The 19728-nt window shown below is 40.9% G+C and overlaps 1 protein-coding gene across 1 annotated transcript in view; it reads left to right on the forward strand.

Annotated features, from left to right (window-relative positions):
* TXNDC11 (thioredoxin domain containing 11) overlaps positions 1–19728 on the forward strand; it is a 63798-nt gene that overhangs the window by 24427 nt on the left and 19643 nt on the right. Inside the window, 3 exon segments of the mRNA XM_015572130.1 lie at positions 11705–11817; positions 13944–14059; positions 14061–14112. Of these exon segments, the coding sequence (XP_015427616.1) occupies positions 11705–11817; positions 13944–14059; positions 14061–14112 (281 nt within the window).

Below are 19728 nucleotides of genomic sequence, written 5' to 3' on the forward strand. Positions count from 1 at the left end.
TTTTTTACTGGGTCAGTGTGACTCAGTGGTTGAGCATTGACACATATACCAAAAGGTCACTGGTTGGATTCCTGGTCAGGGCACAAGCCCAGGTTGCAGGCTCAATCCCCAGCAGGGGGCTTGCAGGAGGAAGCCAGTCAATGTTGATGTTTCTCTCTCATTGATGTTTCTCCCTTCCCCTCCCCTTCCCCCTTTCTTCCCTCCCTCTTTCTCTCCCTGGTTGCTTACTTGATTTTTTTTCCCATCTTATTTCATTATTTGCTGTAAAAATGTTTTCTGGTAAAATGTTATATTCTGTGGTTAGTGACTTCTTTTTAAAAAGAAAATTTGCAATAAATTGAAGACTCTATTTTTCATTCAACCTACAATAGTGGTGCAATGCTGTTGGGAGTACAGCACTAGCTCGAGAACTGGCAGTGCCTGATCCTTACCCTTTGTCTGCCCTGGACAGAATCTGGAAACTCAAACAAAATATTTGACTTTTCTGTGTTTGAGATTGTCTCTCAAATTAGAGAGGGTGGAGGTAAATGCTTGTTTTACGAAGTCACATCTGAGTGAAATACATCGGATTATGAATAAAGTAATAGTCTTAAAATAGTTTAATTAGGAAGCCACCTGGCTGAAAGCATTTTAAGTATTGTGTCTGTTTTCTTAAAAGCATCTACACCAGGTATTAGGTAACGTGACCAACCAGTGGGCACAGGTGTTCCTCCTCCCTTTTCCTATAGCACTCCATATCTGCTTCTCTGTACTTCATGGCGTCCTCACTATAGAATTGTCTGCATCTCTAGGGCAGGTTGAATGAAAAGAATTTGTTCAGATAATATTTATTGAGTGCCTTGAAGCCAAAGTTTTGCTTCTTACTCCTACAGCTTGGTCAATGTTGTAACTGAGAGGTTGAATGAATGGCTAATAAAGGGCATTGTATCTTGAAATTGCTCAAATGAGAATGATTTTAGTAGTGGTACATTAAGTCATTTTGGGTCCCCTCGCACCATCACCACTCTCATGCCTGGCCTTTCAGGTTCCATAGATCAATATGTAGGAATCATTTACAACAGAACTCTTTGGTGCCCCTGCCTGGTTCATTCTTCTTACTTTTTTCACTGGCTTCTCAGTGTCCCCTGACACTAAAACCCTAATTAATTGAATTGAAATTCACATGATACTTAAGTGTCACCTTGAAAATACACTATAACTGAACTAGCAAGCAAAATAGAGACAGACTCATAGAGAGCAGGCAGACAGCTTTGTGTGTGGGGGGAGTTGGGGGGATGAGGATTGAGCAAAAAAGGTAAAAGAGGAACTCATGGACACAGACAATAGTGTGTTTTTGGGGGGTAGGGGAGTGGGTGGAGGTGAAACAGGAGGGTGTAGGGGTATAAATGGTGATGGAAAAAAAGAAATACACTAAACTGTTAACTAAAGACAACATTTTCACTCCCTTCTAACGCCTTTACGAATTTCTAAACTTATTTGCCAAGGGAACTTTGTGGCATCAGTTTTCTAAGGAACACCCTTTGGGAAATACTGTTGTAATGAATTTTTTAAAGAGGAATTTATTAGGGGGGAAAACTTATAATTCCAGTGTAGGGTCCCTCTGTGCCACCAGGTGGCATCTGATAGTGCTGTGCTTTGCTGGTAGAATTGAGTCAGTATACATAAAATCGCCTTATTCATAAATAAAGCTTTTTATACAATATCAAGAGGTCTGAAGGCTAGGATTTTCTTACCCTGTAGGTGACATTCTTAAAGGCATTTAAAAAACAAAGAACTTACATCTTAGGCAAAATTGATGCTGAAATTCATGGGCAATTGTTAAACCCAATGCCTGGTCCAAACTCTGAAGAGTTAGTCCCAGGGCCCTGGCAGGTTTGGCTCAGTGAATAGAGCATAGATAGGCCCATGGACTGAAAAGTCATGGGCTCAATTCACGTACCTCGGTTACAGGCTCGAACCCTAGTTGGGGTGCATTTGGGAGGTAACCAATCGATGTGTCTCTCTAACATCAGTGTTTCTCTCTGTCTCTCCCCCTGCCTTTCACTCTCTCTGAAAATCAATGGAAAAATATCCTCCAGTGAGGATTAACAACAACAACAACAAAGGGACCCAGGAACCCAGGAACCTAAGAAAATAAAGCAATAAAGAAAATAAAGCAATTTCAGCATCAATCTTGCCTAAGATGTCAGTTTTCTTGGGCAACAGAATTGAATCCATGACTCTTCAGTCCATGGGCCTATGCTCTATTTACTGAGCCAAACCTGCCAGGGCCCTGGGTCTAACTCTTCAGAGTTTGGACCAGGCATTGGGTTTAACAGTTGCCCACGAATGAAGATGGTTCTAGGATCCCTTGGTTTTCTCTGATAATCTCATAGTTGTCACTACAATTACTCATAGAAGGAAATCATTTTCTATCTGTCATGTCCTCTGGGTACTGAATAATGTACATTAGAATAAACATATTAGGAATTTCATACTTTTGGTACCCATACTTAAAATTAACTTTTTAATATGTTGCTATTATTTTAGCAAGGTTGTCATCGAGTTGGGCTTCAAGAAGGCATGCCTGCTTCTGTTTGCTTCCCTACATTCCTGCCATCACCATGAGAATATCCCAGGGCTGGCATGTGGGAGGATGAAAGGCACATGGAACAGAACTGAATCACCCTAGTCATTCCAGCAGAGACCAGCCAAGATCAGCAGAGCCATCTATTCAATCCAGGCTGGACACATATACATGTGCAATAAATACGTTATGATATAAATCACCGAGCTCATGAGATTACCCATTGTATATCAAAAGCTAATTGAAAGTGCAGCCAGCATGGTTCAGTGGTTGAACGTTGACCTATGAACCAGGAGGTCACGGCTCCTGACCAGGGCACATGCTCAGGTTGTGGGCTCAATCCCCAGTGGAGGTTGTGCAGGAGGCAGCTGATAGATAGATGATTCTCTCTCATCATTGATGTTTCTTTTTCTTCCTCTCCCTTCCTCTCTGAAATCAATAAAAATATGTTGTTGCTGTTTTTTAAATTGTACCATCTTTACTTTCTAATTGTTTTGTGATAATTTCTACCTTTTTAAGTTATCCTGTTTTAGAGTGTGTGTGTGTGTGTGTGTGTTGATCCTATTTCGAATAGGTTTTCTGTTTGTTTTGAAGCTGTGATAAGACTCATAGATGACGAACCACAAACATTAAAAATTTTGAAACACTCTTATATAACAAGGTCACAAGCTTATAGTGAATAAACTGTGCAGACAGACCCAGTCCTGACCTCTGTCTGACCACTTTTTATATAAAGTTGGACATGCTCAGCTGACTCTGGACTGAGCCCTTTCATGAGTCAAGCACTTTACCTGGATGATCTGGTCTTCACTGCCACTCTTTGCAGTAGGAACTGTTAGCTCATTGTTATTATCTCAGGGGAGGAAACTGAGGCTCTGAGGAGATTGCTTATTGACTCATGGTGACTGTGGTAGGCGGAATAATAGCTCCTCAAAGATGTCCACATTCTAATCATCAGAACCTGTGAATATGTTATGTTAGGTGGCAAGGGGGAATTTGAGGTTGCAAATGGAATTGGGTTGCTAGTCATCTGATCTTGAGAAAGGGAGTTTATCCTGGAGTATCCAATATAATCAGAAGGATGCTTAAAAGTGGAATCAAGAGCTAAAGCATAATGTCAAAGTGGTACACTGAGAAGGACTTTTCTGGCCGTTATTGGCTTTGAAGATGGATGGGAGCCACAAACCAAGAAATGCAGGTAAACTCTAGAAGCTGGAAAAGGCAAGGAGACGGAGTCTCCTTAAAGGAACTTGCCCAGCTGACACCTTGTTTTTATTTCAGTGAGGCCCATTTTGGACTTTTAATCTCCAGAACTGTAAGATAAATTTATGGTGTTCTAAGCTACTGAGTTTGTGGTAATTTTTTATAGCAGAAATAGAAAATTAATATTGTCAGATACCATAAAAGAGGAGCTGAGATGAGCCCAGGACCAAGTTACTCCACTTATTGCTGTACTCCTGGGATGAGGCAGGTGGTACAAATATGCTGATATTTACCTCCTGGCCTTGCCCATGATACTGCTTTAAATATAGTGCCTTTCGCTAATGTTTCCTTCTACTTTTCAAAGCGTAACTGAAGGCCTATGGGATTGATAAATATTGTCTAGCTAGGATGATGTCGGGCACACTGTGGGCATGAAATGACGATTTCCATATCACTGGTCCCCTTCTTGGAACTTCTGCACTGGTTGGCTGTCTCCTACTTAGCACTTAGCATTGTTTTCTTATTTTCCCTTGGATTTCAGTGGTATCTTCCTAACAAGAAGTTCCAGGAGGCGGGAACAAATCATTTTAGTGGCAAGTATCCTGTGTGACCAGGACCCACTCAGTCATCCCTTCTCACTTCAGATCCCATCTGTAAGATAACGGAGCCTTGCCCTAGTTGCCTCTGAAGGACACTTCAACTTGAAAAATGCATTGGCTCTTGGCTTGTTTTTGTAGGCCTGCAAGCTAAGAATTGTTTTTATATTTGTAAAGGGTTGTTTTGAGGTGAACATGTGACTCCATGCTGGACGATAAAGAACAGCCTAAAAGGGAGAGTAGGAGGCATTTCTAAGCAGATATGTTTCTTTTATGAAATCATTCCTTCAACAAGGCTGTTAAAGAAAGGAATTTAATTGAAATACATATAAGGGATGTATTCTAACTGATCATTTTAATATTGTGCTTTGGTTAAATGGGACTGGCTGGTGTGAGGGTATTTAGTTTACTTTCATACTAGTATATGTGCCAGTGCATATTTAGCTCTCTAGTGTATGTTCCCCTAAGATAATGTAATTGGAACTGATTTCTCTTCTCCTCCTCCCTAACTCATAAGAAATAAAAAAAAAATCACAACTAAGGACTTACATGTTTACTTAGGGGTTAGCAGTATTTTGGCAAGCACCAGAATATGCATATTGTATTTATGGTGCCCAAATGCCAGATTTTTTTTCCAGGTAATTGCTTTGTGCTTTATATTAAGAATTTTGAAAATATACACATCCCAAAGCTGAATTTCTAGGGGAAAATGCAATTAATCAGATAGTTCATATATTAAAAACAAACATTTCTGTAATCTATTACATTTCTTTCAAGGCTTTTTAATTTTGGTAATGTATTTACCATTGAAAATGCGTGAGTCATTATCCACTGAGTGACTGAGTCACTATGTAAGTGCTAAGTAACATTGGAGAGGTTGTTGTTACCTGTTATATAATCCTATCATTTTCTTTTTTCTTCCTTGTCCAAAACCTTGGAAAGAAGAGTGGGAAAGCAGAAGTTAATAAAATGGCAGAGTATAGAGTAAAATGAGGACTCTTTCCAGGATGGAAGGTACCATATTACAGGTTTGCCTTTTGGAATGTCCCTATTTCCCAGAGTAAAGAAGTGAGAGAAATTCCCCCAGGAAATATATGACTTCCTAGCCATACTGATTAAAAGCCATGTGATGTAATCCAGTGGTATTTAGCTTTGAAGTATATCATGATTTATTTGTTAGTAGTTATTTTCATGGGGGTTTTTCCTGACCTGATATTTCATTTCACTTCAATCATGTGGAGAGACTGGCTCACACAGAAGTCTTCTAGAGAGCAGATGGCCAGTCCTGATGTGAAAATTTCCACATTGTTCACTCAGGCATTCTGTTTATTCTTTCAGTGTCCTTAGGTACCTTACTTCGTGGTACAGCAAGTACTGCTTACTTTAGGCCTCTAAGAGAGAATTTATTTCAGAAGCTGAGCACTTTATACCTAGAGCCACCAGGTCTGGAGGGCCTCCTCCCCCTTTATCTGAAGAGAGAGGGGGGTTGGAGGGGTTTTGCCCCTCCAAATTTGAGAAGTATTGTCTTATGTATCCTTCTTAGATAATTGCCCATTAGTCAGACTTACTGGCTACTGGATTAATTATTTCAGCCTAATTTTCTTCCTGAGTTAAATGAATCTTGCTTTTTCATCATTACTACCCTGGCATTGTCCAAATATAGCATGAACCATGTAGATATTTTAAATATTTCTGGTGGCTGAATTAAAATTTAAGGAAAAATAGGTGAAACTAATTTAATAATATAGTTTATTTAACCCAGTGTGTCCCAATTATTATTTCAACATGTATTAATACGAAAACTATTGAGTTACTTTATATTCTCTTTTTTTAACCAAGTCTTTTATACTTTTACACTTAACAACACATATCAATTCAGATGCTAAATTTTTATCAGAAATTTTGATCTGTATTTAGATTTCATGAAATTTATAGTTGAAAAAGTCATTTGCATACCCAAGTGGTTGTAAACATACATAAAAGTTTCCAATGACTGTGTTGAATATCACTTTATAATTAAAATCAGCCCTGGCCAGTGTGTCTCCATTGGTTGGAGCATCTTCCTGTACACCGAAAGGTTTCAGGTTCGATTCCCAGTTAGGGCACATACTTGGGTTGCGGGGTTGGTCCAATTGATATTTCTCTCTCTCCCCTCCCCTCTCTCTCCAAAAATCAATTTTTACCAAAAGGTTTCAGGTTCGATTCCCAGTTAGGGCACGCATTCTTGTTGTGGGTTCAGATCCTGGTCAGGCTTGTACAGGAGGAGGCAACTGGTTGTTGATGTTTCGCTCTCTTTCTCTCTCTCTGCCTTCCTCTCTCAAACCAATAAACATATCCTTGTTGTTAAAAAAAAAATAAAGCTAAAAATTTAGTTTCCAGGTTGCTCACATTTCAAGTGCTCACTAGCCGCATTTAGCTAGTGGCTACCAATATAGGATGGTGCAGCTGTGGCACAGGCCTTATTATCCAAGTGTCCAGGGAAAAGCAATTGTTTCATAAGATACTGAGTCTACTGCAGGCATTTTCTTGTGTTGTTAGCATTTCAGAGTGTCTGGTAGTCTGTTACTTGGTGAGTGTGAGTTGTGTAGCTTTGCCTCTGGCAGGACCCTTCATTGTTAATTTGAAAGCACAGTTAAAAACATACTCTCTTTCCTAACAGAAGAAACTAATTTTTTTCTTCCTGGCATGTTTGAAAATTTTAATATCTTGTCTCACCGAGGTAGTTCTTGCCTCAGAGTGTTTGTGCTTTACCCTAATACTAAACTGAAGTTTTAATATTAAAAAATTGAATTAAAAAATTGAATTTGAGGCAAGTGGTTTTAAGCAGAATATAGTAGTCTGATGATAATGTATTATATAGAAAGCCAAAAACAAAAAACCTTGATGCAAACCAGAGAGATCACAAGTGAGCCAGGTGAATTTAAGTGGAAAACAGATGGAATTTCAACTCAAGGTAAATGGTGACAGTGGAATATGAAAGGCACAAAAAGGTCAGTGGAATCTCTGCCTAGGGGAGTGTGGGAAGAGGGATGGAGCCTTCTGTTAGTGGCAGAGAAGAACCCCAACCTCATAAAAGATAGCAAAGGGTAAGCTTGCAGAAGTGCCAAAGTAGAGATTTAATGGATAAAGCAAGGCCACTTGTTACTCAAAGCACACAATGAATCGGCATGAGTAGTGTTGGTTCTCTTGCCTGTATCCCCACCCGGTATCCCTGGGATGTGATGCAGTAGGCCTACATGGTGGCTAGGTGGGAAGTGGACATGGGCCCAAGGGCTCCACCTTTCCCAGCAAGCAGCAGGCAAGCCAGTCTTCATGCTGAAGTCACCTTGACCTACTTAGTTGCCTGTATGACCAGCTGCAGATACTGCTCAGAATCTAGTAATTTTACCCGGATGTTTTTTTTAAGATTCCATTATATCTTGCAGTGGTCTTTCTGACACCTTTCACTGGATGTTTAATAGAGACTTTAAACTGGCCAATTACCTGGCTGAGTTTATTGAGATTTTTATTTTATTATTTTTGACTACTTGAATAGAGTTACGCCACTGCTGGACCTTTTTTGTGAAAGGATGGGAGAGCATTTTTCTGAATATATTTTTTAAAAAATTATTTTAATCCCCACCCAAGGATATATTTATTGATTTGAGAGAGAGAGAGAGAAACGTCAATGTGGAAGAGAAACATTGGTTGCCTTCTGTACACCCCCTCCTGAGTGGGGATCAAACCCGAACCCTTTTTTGGTGTACCAACTGATGCTCTAACCAACCAAGCCACCCTACCAGACCTGAATTTATTTTTAATCAACAAATTCAGAGTTCTTAACTGAAATATTGAAGCTTCATTACTTTTCGGACAAAGTTATTCAATTTTATAAATAACAAAAGACCCCTATTGTAAAAAGCCATGAGCTCTGCTTAACAGAGAATGTTCTAGCTATGGAGATGAGAAGTGTTATTTTCTTGCATCATACTTACACTATGAGCTTCCTCTGCTAATTCAATAACTCCTTGTACATATGAAATGGCAAATTTAAGCTGCTTTTCCAGCAAGATGTCCCCGATATGCAGACTTAAATAGATGTGTGATTTTTATAAATTTCTCAATGTGAAAAAAATAAAGTTTTGAAATTGTAGTATATTTGGGCATGATAAAATCTGTTTCGTTCTGTGCAGGCAAGCTCTCCATTCTTATTAATTAAATGGATTATTGAATGACCTTTCAACTTTTGGGATGAGCTGTCACTTTTTATTCTTCTGATCCAATAAATCATGTTGGTGACTTTGGCAGACTAACTATCAAGTGAATTTCTTTACTGGCTGCTTTTTTCCTTCTTTTCTCTTTTTAGCTTTGGCTGTCCACCAAGATTCAATCCCCTCCTGGAGAGTGGTGTCCATTGGTTCTGCCAATTCATGTCCTATCTTAAGTCTTGCTTTTTCTTCTGACAGCTTTGGGATCTGAACTTTTATGACATGCTTTTTTAAATTTTTATTTAAATTTTGAACTAATTTTATACTTGCAGAAAAGTTGCCTAAATAGAGAGTTCCCTAATTCCCTACCGTCACCTAGCCTCCCCCAATGTTAACATGTTATATAACCATTTGTGAAAACCAAGAAATTAACATTGGTACAGTATTATTAACTAAACTGCAGACCTTATTTGAATTTTGCCAGTGTTTTCATTAATGTCTGTTTTCTGTTCCCAAATCCAGTCTGGAATCCCACATCACATTTAATTACTTTTTCTCCCTAGTCTTCGGCACCCTGTGACAATTCCTTTCTTTCCTTATCTTTTATGACCTTGAGACTTTTGCAAAATAGTGGTGATTGTTTATTTTATTGTTCAGATTGTTTCAGCTTTGGCCTTTAGGAGCATCTTGGGTTAGTTCCCATGTCCTTTGAATAAGTCCCTATCCTTTCATGTATTTATACCCACGCATATGCATATATCTATAGTTGTGTGTGTTAAAAGCCATAAGTTTATACTGATTTCCTCTGGTTCCAGTATAATATTACAGGGTTCATTTTAGGGGTCCCTTCTTAATACTAGTATATAACTTCTTTCTCTCTGCCCTCAGAGTACTAGCTCTGATGGTCTTTAGTTTTACGGTATCCAGTTAAGATACTGTTTTTGGTTACTCAGTTTTTTATCCCTAAGCCTTCACCCCTTCATTGTATTTTGGTACATTTGTGATAAAATTAGGTGTAATTTCTCATGTTTGTATTCCACATTAGGTTTCCCCACATATGGGTTGGTTTAATGATTTGTTTTGTTTTTGAGCACGTGAAGGGTGTGAAACAAGAGTCTGATATAAAAATGGTCTACTCAGAGGAGGGGCAGGCCACCTCATTCTTGTTCTCCAGTTTCTATTCTTACTTCTTTGCCCCCCATCATATAAGGAACCAATCTCTGTACTTTCTGGTTTATTCTTCCTGTGTTTCTTTGGGTTTGTGCCATTTTAAACCCATCAGGTTTGTATTAAAGATTGTCCAGCATGGCATTAGGGACATAGTCATTTCTACTTCATTCTTGACAGCCACTCCTCTGAAAGAAAAGACATCACTGCTGGGAGGTAGACACCACTGCTTGTGCGGAAACCTCGTGTGTTTAGTACCGTAATACTTTATATTTTAGCCACTTAGGTATAATTTGGTAACTTTAAAATGTAACCAATATCGTATTGCTAATAAAGCAGAAAGTGGCTAGGAAAAAAAATGTATCTTTTCCTACACCATCTTATTCATCATCTAAATATTTAAGTCCATTTCTAATCATACAAGTCTTACATATATTCCTTGGGGAAAGAAAGAACTCTTCACACATAAGGATAAAGTCCTTTTTGCTCTTCATCTCATATTCTTTGAGATACTTTTATACATTTCTGAACATGTGTGCCAGTAGGAAAAAAAATACTGTTTTATAAATGTGAGGGTTTTTTTTTGTTTGTTTGGGGTATTTTTTTTTAAAGAAAAGGTAAACTATCCTTCCTCAGTTTTTTCACTCACGTATGCCTTTAAACCTATGCATGTTTTATAGGTAGTCCTGCCCCATTGCTTTTAACATCTGCAGAGTGTTTCTTGGTGCCTTTCCTCACCCGACTCTTAGTGCACATATGTGGATACTAAGAAGTGGAATTGCGGGGCTGTAGGCTATGTCCATGTGTCATTGTGATCAGTACAACGTGTGTCATTGCTTTCCCTCGTGGTTGCCATTTTACCTTTTCTATCAACATCCTATCAGAGCACTCATTTCTTTATTGATCATCAATACTTGATATTTCCTATCTCAAGTTCTGGACAATTTGAGGATAAAAGGTGTTATTTTGTTTTAATTTGCTTTCCTTTGAAATAGTGAGGTTGAATGTATTTTCATGTAATTATTAGCCTTTAACATTTTATTTTCTGTGATTTGCTCATTTTTAAAAAAATATATATTTTATTGATTTTTTACAGAGAGGAAGGGAGAGGGATAGAGAGTTACAAACATCGATGAGAGAGAGAGAAACATCGATCAGCTGCCTCCTGCACACCTCCTACCAGGGATGTGCCCGCAACCAAGGTACATGCCCTTGACCGGAATCGAACCTGGGACCCTTCAGTCCGCAGGCCAACACTCTATCCACTGAGCCAAACCGGCCAGGGCGATTTGCTCATTTTTAACTGTTTTTTTCTTACTAATTTGTATGAGATTTTGTATGTGCTAGACTCATTCACTTATTGATCTCTTATAATATGCCCAAACACTGTTGTAGGTTCCAGGGTAACAGCAATAAACCAGGCTTCTAATTTCACAGAACTTAAGATTTTTAAAAAATCTAAATAAGTCAGTAAAATTATATAGATGTTAGTAAGTGCTATTAAAAATAGGGTAATGGTAGAGAGAGTGCCTGAGTAAGGAAGGAGCCCAGTTTTTCCATACAGACTTTATCCTCTGGTTATTTGCCCTGAGATGGGATGGTCAGAGAAGGCTTCTCAAAGAAGGTGCAGTCGGAACTGAAACGTAAATAAGAAGGGGCTCGCCATGGAAGTGTCTAGACAGAGAGAGAGCAGCATATGTCTGGGCTCTAAGATGGGGCTGGTGAGTGAGGGGCAGCATAAAATGAAGTCGGATCAGCACAGATGGACAGAAGCAGTGGAGGTGATTGTCAGAGTGTTACTCAGGAGTAGGCGAGAGGTCTGTGTTAGGAGGAGGTTTCTTAGCTCCTCTTCCATTCCTGTCAGGCTAGGTGACCAAAAAGGGCTTTGCTCTGGGGAATTTGTGCGTCTAGACTTGATCATTGGGTTTTGTGGTTGTTTTAAGGCATAGGCCTTTTCTTTAATAAAGGAAAATTTTCTGTTTCAGATTACCTAGGAACAGTACGATTTGGGGTTATCACAAATAAACATCTTGCGAAACTGGTATCCTTAGTACACTCTGGAAGTGTGTATTTACATAGACATTTCAACACATCACTTGTAAGTATTTTGAAATCACGTTTCTATTAGTGCAGTGGTTCTTAACCTTATTTAGGTCACAGACTTCTTTGAGAATTGGATAAAATCTGTGGACACTCTCCCTAGGAAAGTGCACATGATTTTATATGCAAATTGAGAGTTCTTGCAATCCCACTCTAGGGCCCATGCCCCTGGTTAAGAACCCATGCATTAGAGGGCTCTTGAATTTAAAATCTAGAAATTCTTTGTTTATATTCTTAGGTTTTGGGACAGCCTTGTTAGTTTTCCTTCTTGGATAAAATTACAGAACTATTCCGTTGGGGAATTGATACTCTGGGCCCATGTTCTCAGAGGTTAAGCCTCATTTGAGTGATGTTCTTTGTTCATTGGTTCCATTTATTGATAAAGAGTAGCAATATGGCATGCTTTTCTCCTTAGCTGATATAATGAATTTTGAAGTTCTTGTCAAGTCACAGTGAGAAGTTGATGACTTCTCACCTCCATTGTTGTCTTTGTTTCCTGATTTCATTTGCTTTTGGTGGACCAACCTCAACTCAGCTATTTCTGAACTTTTGACCTGTATCCTGCTAGTCCTGTGCTTCTGCTCTATTTATTGTTGCTTCCTTGGCCCCAGTATTGAGAGTTTACTTCTCTTAAATATGTTCTATTTCTAACTTCATTGACAGTATCAGTGACTTAAAGGTTGAGTGAAGACCAATAGTCTCTCTGTACCCGCCTTGGCTCAGCAGACAAATCTTGTACCTTGTAGGTACAGGTCGGCAGCACTCTCCAGGGGACCCCTCCTTGGTTGCCAGTCACCCCAGCTTCTGCATATTTCTAATAGACCACATGTTGTGCTTTCCTTCTTGCAATTTATATCCCAAAAAATCAAATGTATTTTCTAAATAGAAATGTTTATTATGATGTTTATGATATTTTAAACTCTCATCGTACTACTTTGAGAATCACTGCTTGTGATTATCTTCCTTCCACACACCCACTCTCCTTGCGCCCCTGTCTAAGCTTCTTTTAACTCCAACTGCTTTTGCTGTCTATCATTTTTCTTCATCTGTCTTTCATAACATGCTTTATAACCAACATATATCATATTTATAATAAAGAGTACTGAGGAAGAAATTAAAATAGATGGAGAAAAGAAAATAGGACTATGAGAATGACACTGAAAAATATATTGGGTTTCCTGCATCCATTCCATAGATTAAAGTTGGTTGTTTGATTTACCAGCAGAATTCCTTTTATCAAATGAAATATTGTCACGATACTAGTATTTTAAAAAATAAATGCAATGGACATCTTCGTTATGAATCTATTTAAGCCTGTTGTTTTGGGGGTGGCCGGGTATAAAATACCTCATTGTGTGGAACCCTCCAAAGCACTTTTGTGTAAGTTTTGTTTCAAACTTACTGATATATATTATTGGAATTTCTAAAATAATTATATATTGACACACTTGGGTTGTTGTAGGAAAACAAAGCAAAAAATCTAAGCATCTCTTTCCTTCATTCTGTACACATAAAGTGTGATTCGTGGCCTTATGCAAGTTCTAGGTCATTTATGGATTCATTCAAATATTTGTTGAATTTCAGCTCTGTGTCAGTGTTCTTCTTAGCCACTTGGGCTATAGATGAGCAAAACAGATACAGATTGTGTCCTAATGGAAGGTTCATTCCTGCCCTTATGAGCCAGCCTTTGAGGGGCAAGGTAAAAATTTAAATGAACCATGACTCCATAATTTGTTCCCTTGGATAGTCACTGATCCTTTTATAAAATAGCCCAATAACACTAATAGCTCCCCTTTATAAGGTGGTAGAGGTCCCTGTTGCCAGCAGCAGGCAGGGAGAATTATTTATTGATCGATGAATCTGTCTAATGGGAAAAAGATAAGTCACACGATATGAAAGTCACCTCTTGCAACTACTTTTGCTTTTTCCAGCCACTTGTGAGGAAATGCTCTGCCTGGAGAAGTAGAGCCAGGTTCTAACTGCACGGGCAGGGGCAGGTCGTGTGGCAGCTGTAGGCCTCATTTTCCTCACCTGTGAAGTGGTTGGGTTAATTGGTTCTCTTGAGGACAGTGCTGCTGTGCTTTGATCCTGCCCTACCTTTTATCCCGTGTTTGTCCTTCACAGGTCTTTCCCAGGGAGGTCATCAACTACACAGCTGAGAACATCTGCAAGTGGGCCTTAGAAAACCAAGAGACACTCCTTCGATGGCTGCGGCCTCATGGTGGAAAGAGTCTCCTGCTATTTATTTATTCCTTTTAATCCCTTAGCCGAAAGTCATCCTTTAATAGATGAGGTAAGAGTCCTAATGTTAAAAGGTATCTCATAAGGAGTAGGAAAATCTCAATCCCTGGGACTTCTTTCATTGCATGTTCAGAATAATTTCCACGAGTAGCTGAGTGGTTGCCAGGAGTGGCAGTTGTGTTCCTACAGTTACTCCTTTGTCCTGTAAAGGGGCAGGAGAGCCATGCCTAGGATAGGAACCACCAAAGCCTCTCTGGCCACATTTACTGACAGCTGCTCAGGTCTGGGTGAGTCGGAGGGGACAGGGAAACCAAACCATGCCTCTCCAGAGAAGGACCATATGTCCCTCTTCCTTTGATGACTAATGTCAGGGAGTGGGATGGACAGTAACAGGCAGGGTTTAGTATGGCCTAGGACAGTGGTTCTCAACTTTCCTATTGCCGCAACCCTTTAATACAGTTCCTCATGTTGTGGTGACCCCTAATTTCATTGTTACAATTTGAACATAGTTAAAGCATAGTGATTAATCACAAAAACAATATGTAATTATATATGTGTTTTCCAATGGTCTTAGGCGACCCCTGTGAAAGGGTCGTTCGACCCCCAAAGGGGCTGAGAACCGCTGGCCTAGGAGATGCTATTGTCATGGGGGCCGGCCAGACTGCTGGCCCTCGCCATCTTCAGCTCAAGAGCCAGGAGCAATAGTGCTGACATTGGGATCCCTTATTTTTCTAAACCTTTCTCTTATGCAGATAGCCAGAGTCTGCCCCTCCGTCCTGCCTTTCTGCTTCATCTGGTGTACTCACTTTGGGTGTGAGTTTATTTCATACATGGATCATTTGGAGCCACTTAGAGAGCAATAACAATCAGCAAAGAGCACCTGAGATTGCTAAATTGGATTTACTGGGGGTTTTATTTTTTTCTTCCCTCAAGGATCCCTTAATTTGGTCAAAACCAATTTCAGACAGCCAGTTTATCACTGGCCAGGTTAACCAGACACTGCCTGTCCCCAGCCTGTCTGTGAGCCTAATGGTGTGCCTAGAGGGAATGGGAGGCAGGGTTCTTGTCTAGCCAGACCCTTCACTTTGTTTAAGTTATTATCCCTGCAGGGGGACGTTCTGAATGTTCGCTGCTATCCTGGTTTAGAGGAAGAAAGAAGAAATGAAGTAGCTTTGTTTCTGCTTTGATTAAGGAGGATTTGAAGTCTTAAGACTTAATTTCTTTAGAAAATCTTCACTACACATTTTACTAGTATGACCTGAGACACTCTTCTGAGTTATTAGGCCTTTACTGCATCTAATATTAAGAGCTTTAAAACTTTGTAGAAAAGGAGGGGTTTTCAAGCAAGATGTGGGTTTTTACTTTAACTTTTAAACTTTCCTTCTGAAGAATTTTGTTTTGTCTAGTTTGGGCATGCCAGGGTCCTGGGTGGGTGGAATTTTATAGAGCCTACTTCTCTGTTTAGGAGGTTGTGGTTGGATTTAGACACCTGGTGTAAGGACTCTTTCCTTCCAGCCCTTTGTTCCTGGCTGAATGTCTCTCCCCATCTCCGCTGACTCCTTTGTCTATGGCTAGGCCTTCTGTTTATTACACTTTTGCCTATGGCTCCTTTCCGTAGGGTTCATAGTGTCCCTGCAAGGTGAATGGATTCCCTTAACCTGTGTGGTTAAAGTTGCTGAAAACCAAGTGGCATCTTAGCAGTATTGGGAATTACTTAGCAAGTAAAATTTAGGAGATGTTTACTGAGCACCATGTCAGGGAGCCACAGGGGAGAAAGTTGGAAAAGATACAGGTTTGGTCTCATGGTCTCAGGGGCTTGTCCAATAGGGGAGCAAGATCCTGCTTATAATTCAAGGCAGAGGAAGGTCTGCCCCAGGAATTGAAGGATAGAAGGCAGTGTTCCAGGAAGCTGGGGACTGGGCAAAGGAGAGGTTGGGAGAGGCTATGGGAGGGGCAAGTATTTGAGACAGACCTTCATTAGTGGCCAGGGTCTTAATGGATTGAGAGAAATTTACGGGAAGGAACAGCTTGAGCAAAGGCACAGGGCTGGGGAAGTTGCAGCAGTTTTAGGTTTTAGAAAATAGTACAAGTTGCCTGGCTTTCATAAATGGCTGGATGGAAAAGACCCCAAAAAAACCTTTGGAAGAGGGCCCTTAGGTGCTTCTTGGAGGACTTTAGCATTCATCATAGCTATCAAAGTCTCACTGACAGTGTAGAAATGTCAGGAGAGCTGTGTGTTACTATTATTAAAGTTTTCCTGGTAGCAGTGTTCCATAAAAGAGAAGAATAGTAAGATCCTGAACTTGGATGCTGGTGGTGGGATGGGAAGCGGGTAATGCCGGGGAAATAGTGACACATTGACCAGAGGAGGAAGGGTGGGAGGAATGAACACACTTCACAGGGTGAGTTCTAAACTCATTGGCTGCTCAAACACAAAATAGTTTAAGCCTTAATCCTTATTTTTCCATTACCACCTTTAGGCCTAATTTTGGGCAGACAGCTGAGGAAGCTTACATTGTGAGAAGAATGAGGTAATCGTGGAATGAGGGTAGTAGAGTTGGGGGCTTGCCAAGCAAGGAAGTTTGGAGCAGCTGTGGTGGGCAACGTGAGGGGGGTCAGTAAGATGGCCATGTGGTGGCCACACTGTGAGGTTCAGCCCAGGACCAGGCAGCTGCTCCCACACACATACCCACTCTCCCCACAGGAGAGCACAGCCTGTACTGCGTACAGCATCAGGCCATGACCCCTGGGTCACTAGAGGCTAGAGAAGTCATAAGACATCTCAGTGTGCTTATCAAGAGATGATTCCCGCAGCCAGCAGAGTCTCTGTGACTTGTTTTCAGCTCTCACAGCCCTGCTTTGAAGCATTCATAGTCTGTGAGTTTGGTGAGCAAAGGTGGTTATGTTGTTCAGATTTACCAGTTTCTCTGATTAAAGAAATGGAATGAAGCAGTTATAGTGCAAACAAACTTATTTGCCAAAATTTCCTTATTAGTTCACATGAAATTAAATATGGCACCAAGTGATTTATATATGCGATGTAACTTGAGCTACAGTTTGCAAAACTGCCTGTTATATAAAAGGAATATAGGCCTGGTTGGTATAGCTCAGTGGTTGCGCCCCCCCCCCCCCCCACACACACACTCCCACCCCACCAAAGGGTCTCAAATTCGATTCCCAGTCAAGGGCATGTACCTGAGTTGCAGGTTTGATCTTTGGCCTGAGTCTGGGCATAAGTGGAAGGCAACCAATCAACGTCTTCCTCCCTCCCTCCCTCCCTCCTACTGTCTCTAAAAATCAATGGGAAAAATATCCTAGGGTCAAGAATATAAAAACAAAGGAATATAAAAGTAAAAACTGGCTCACTTTACAGGAGAAAAATAAAAATTCCTCATTCTTCAAGAGCGTTACTCTATACAGAATAGTTTCTTCAATTAAAAATATCCTTGATATGACTGCTTTGTGAGAAAAAGAATGAAAGATGAGAGAAAAAAGACTTTTTAAGGAATTTTGCTGTACTTAATATACTCCTACTTGGACCTTTTGTAAAAGACTGCAGTAAATACTTGAGTTGGGGGTGGGGGTATGGGTAGGAGTGGTAATGTACTATTGTGTCTTTGAATATTAAGCAGTACCAAGATGGGGCCAGAGGGCAGCTGGGCTCTTTATGGATTGTAGAGGCCTGACCTTACTAGTGTAATATATTGTCAGAGTCTTATCCAAAAAGGGCTGAGAGGCTTATGTTATGTTATGGGAAAGAAACAAAACACTAGCTATCATCTAAAATGACCTTTTGTGCCCAAGAATTATTGAAACTATTTTTCTGTACAAATGCATATGTCTTGGATTAACTCTCTCTATAAATATATTTTATTAAATTTGGAGGATTTTTTTTAATATATTTTATTGAGTTTTTACAGAGAGGAAAGGAGAGAAATAGAGAGTTAGAAACATCGATGAGAGAGAAACATCGACCAGCTGCCTCCTGCACACTCCCCACTGGGGATGTGCCCGCAACCAAGGTACATGCCCTTGACCGGAATCGAACCTGGGACCTTTCAGTCCGCAAGCCGACGCTCTATCCACTGAGCCAAACCGGTTTCGGCTTGGAGGATTTTTGAAATTGGAACAGCACTCATTAAATGGCGTTCACACACATTTAATGAAAAATAATCCTGAGTGGCTTATCCTTTTAACTGACTGGCAAGATTTGGTCCAACTTAGCATATGATTCTATTTTAGAGAGTAAATACATTTTGTGAATATGACTTGCTCGTCTTTCTTTTGAAACTGGGGTGAGTGATGGGTGGTGAAAGTTACTTAGTTTGGAAATGGAAGAGTCTTGGAATGAAATGTAAATCTAAATGGCTAATACCTGAGGGCTAACAGTTAATCTTACTAGGAAATGGGAGCATATAAGTGCCACTTGTTCAACAGGTATTTATTGACCATTGTTTTGTGCGTGGCTCTGTACTAGGCTCTGCAGATAGCAGGATAAATCAAATGTGGTTTGTGCCCATGAGGATTCATAGCTTGGGAAGAAGGGCATCTCAGCAGACACTTATGTGATACTTTGGAAAGGGCTCTGGAACCCTGAAGATGCAGAACCCAACTCTGCTAGGGTGGGGATGGGGATAGCTTTACTGAAGCAGCCATCCTGTCCTGGGTCTTGGGGATGGCATTGAGGTTTGTCAGATGGAGTAGGTCCCAACCAGGACTCTAAAGGCATGGCATTGTGAATGGGCCTGGCATGGTCTAAAGAGGGTGGGGTGACACTGGAAAGGCATATGCAGGCCAGATTGTATTAGATTTTTTGCTACAGGTAATAGGAACCATTGAATGCCATTTTTCAGAGGAGTCTCATGCTTAACGCAATATTTTTAAAAATAAGTGGTGCCCCCAGCAGCTCACGTGGCCCCAGGCCTCAGGTGTGCTCCTCTGTCCCTCTAGGCATCGTGAAGTTTGGTGAGGTCGCCCTGTAGCCCCCTGAGTTGACCGCCAAGCCCAGGAAGAGCATGAGCACGGGGCAGCCTGGCAAGAAATCACTGATGTGATGCTTTTGAGCCCTGGCGGTGTGTCCTGGCCTCCATCCACCTCCATGATCCACCTCCATGACCCGGATCGTGGTGGAGGAGAGAGAGCGGGCTGTGCAGGCCTACAGGGCGATAAAGAAGCTGCAGTGGCCTCAGTCAGCTCACCTCCCTCCCAGGAAGAAGACCTGCCTTTGAGAGACTACCTGCACTGGGTGGGGGTGAGGGATAGGGGGTCCCCAGATCAAAGTCCTTTCCCTGTACGCACCCCCGGACACAGTCTGGTGCACCAGCTCCCGAGTTCGGGAAAGGGCTCCAGTCTTTGCTCTAATTTTTTTCTCCCTAAAGACCACTCTTTCAAGCGAGACCATCTGCCAGGCCCATCCCGCCGTACATCACCTGTGCCGAGCGCCTATAGAAGGGGCCAGCGCCTGGTTGAGTCATAGTCAGTTACCCTGGTACTGTTCCCGAGCCTAGCATTGCCCTCAGCTGTTCTGCACACACAGGTCCAGGCTGAGACAACCACAGGCAACCCCATAATCCCATCCCTAAGTGCCAATTGATTGTAGACACTGTGAATTCAGGTCAACCGAATCCATCACAGGCTCCTGAGATTCACTGAGCAGCAGCCGGATTTG

This window comes from Myotis davidii, unplaced genomic scaffold (assembly GCF_000327345.1).
Source record: "Myotis davidii unplaced genomic scaffold, ASM32734v1 scaffold209, whole genome shotgun sequence".
In the NCBI taxonomy this organism is placed as follows: domain Eukaryota; kingdom Metazoa; phylum Chordata; class Mammalia; order Chiroptera; family Vespertilionidae; genus Myotis; species Myotis davidii.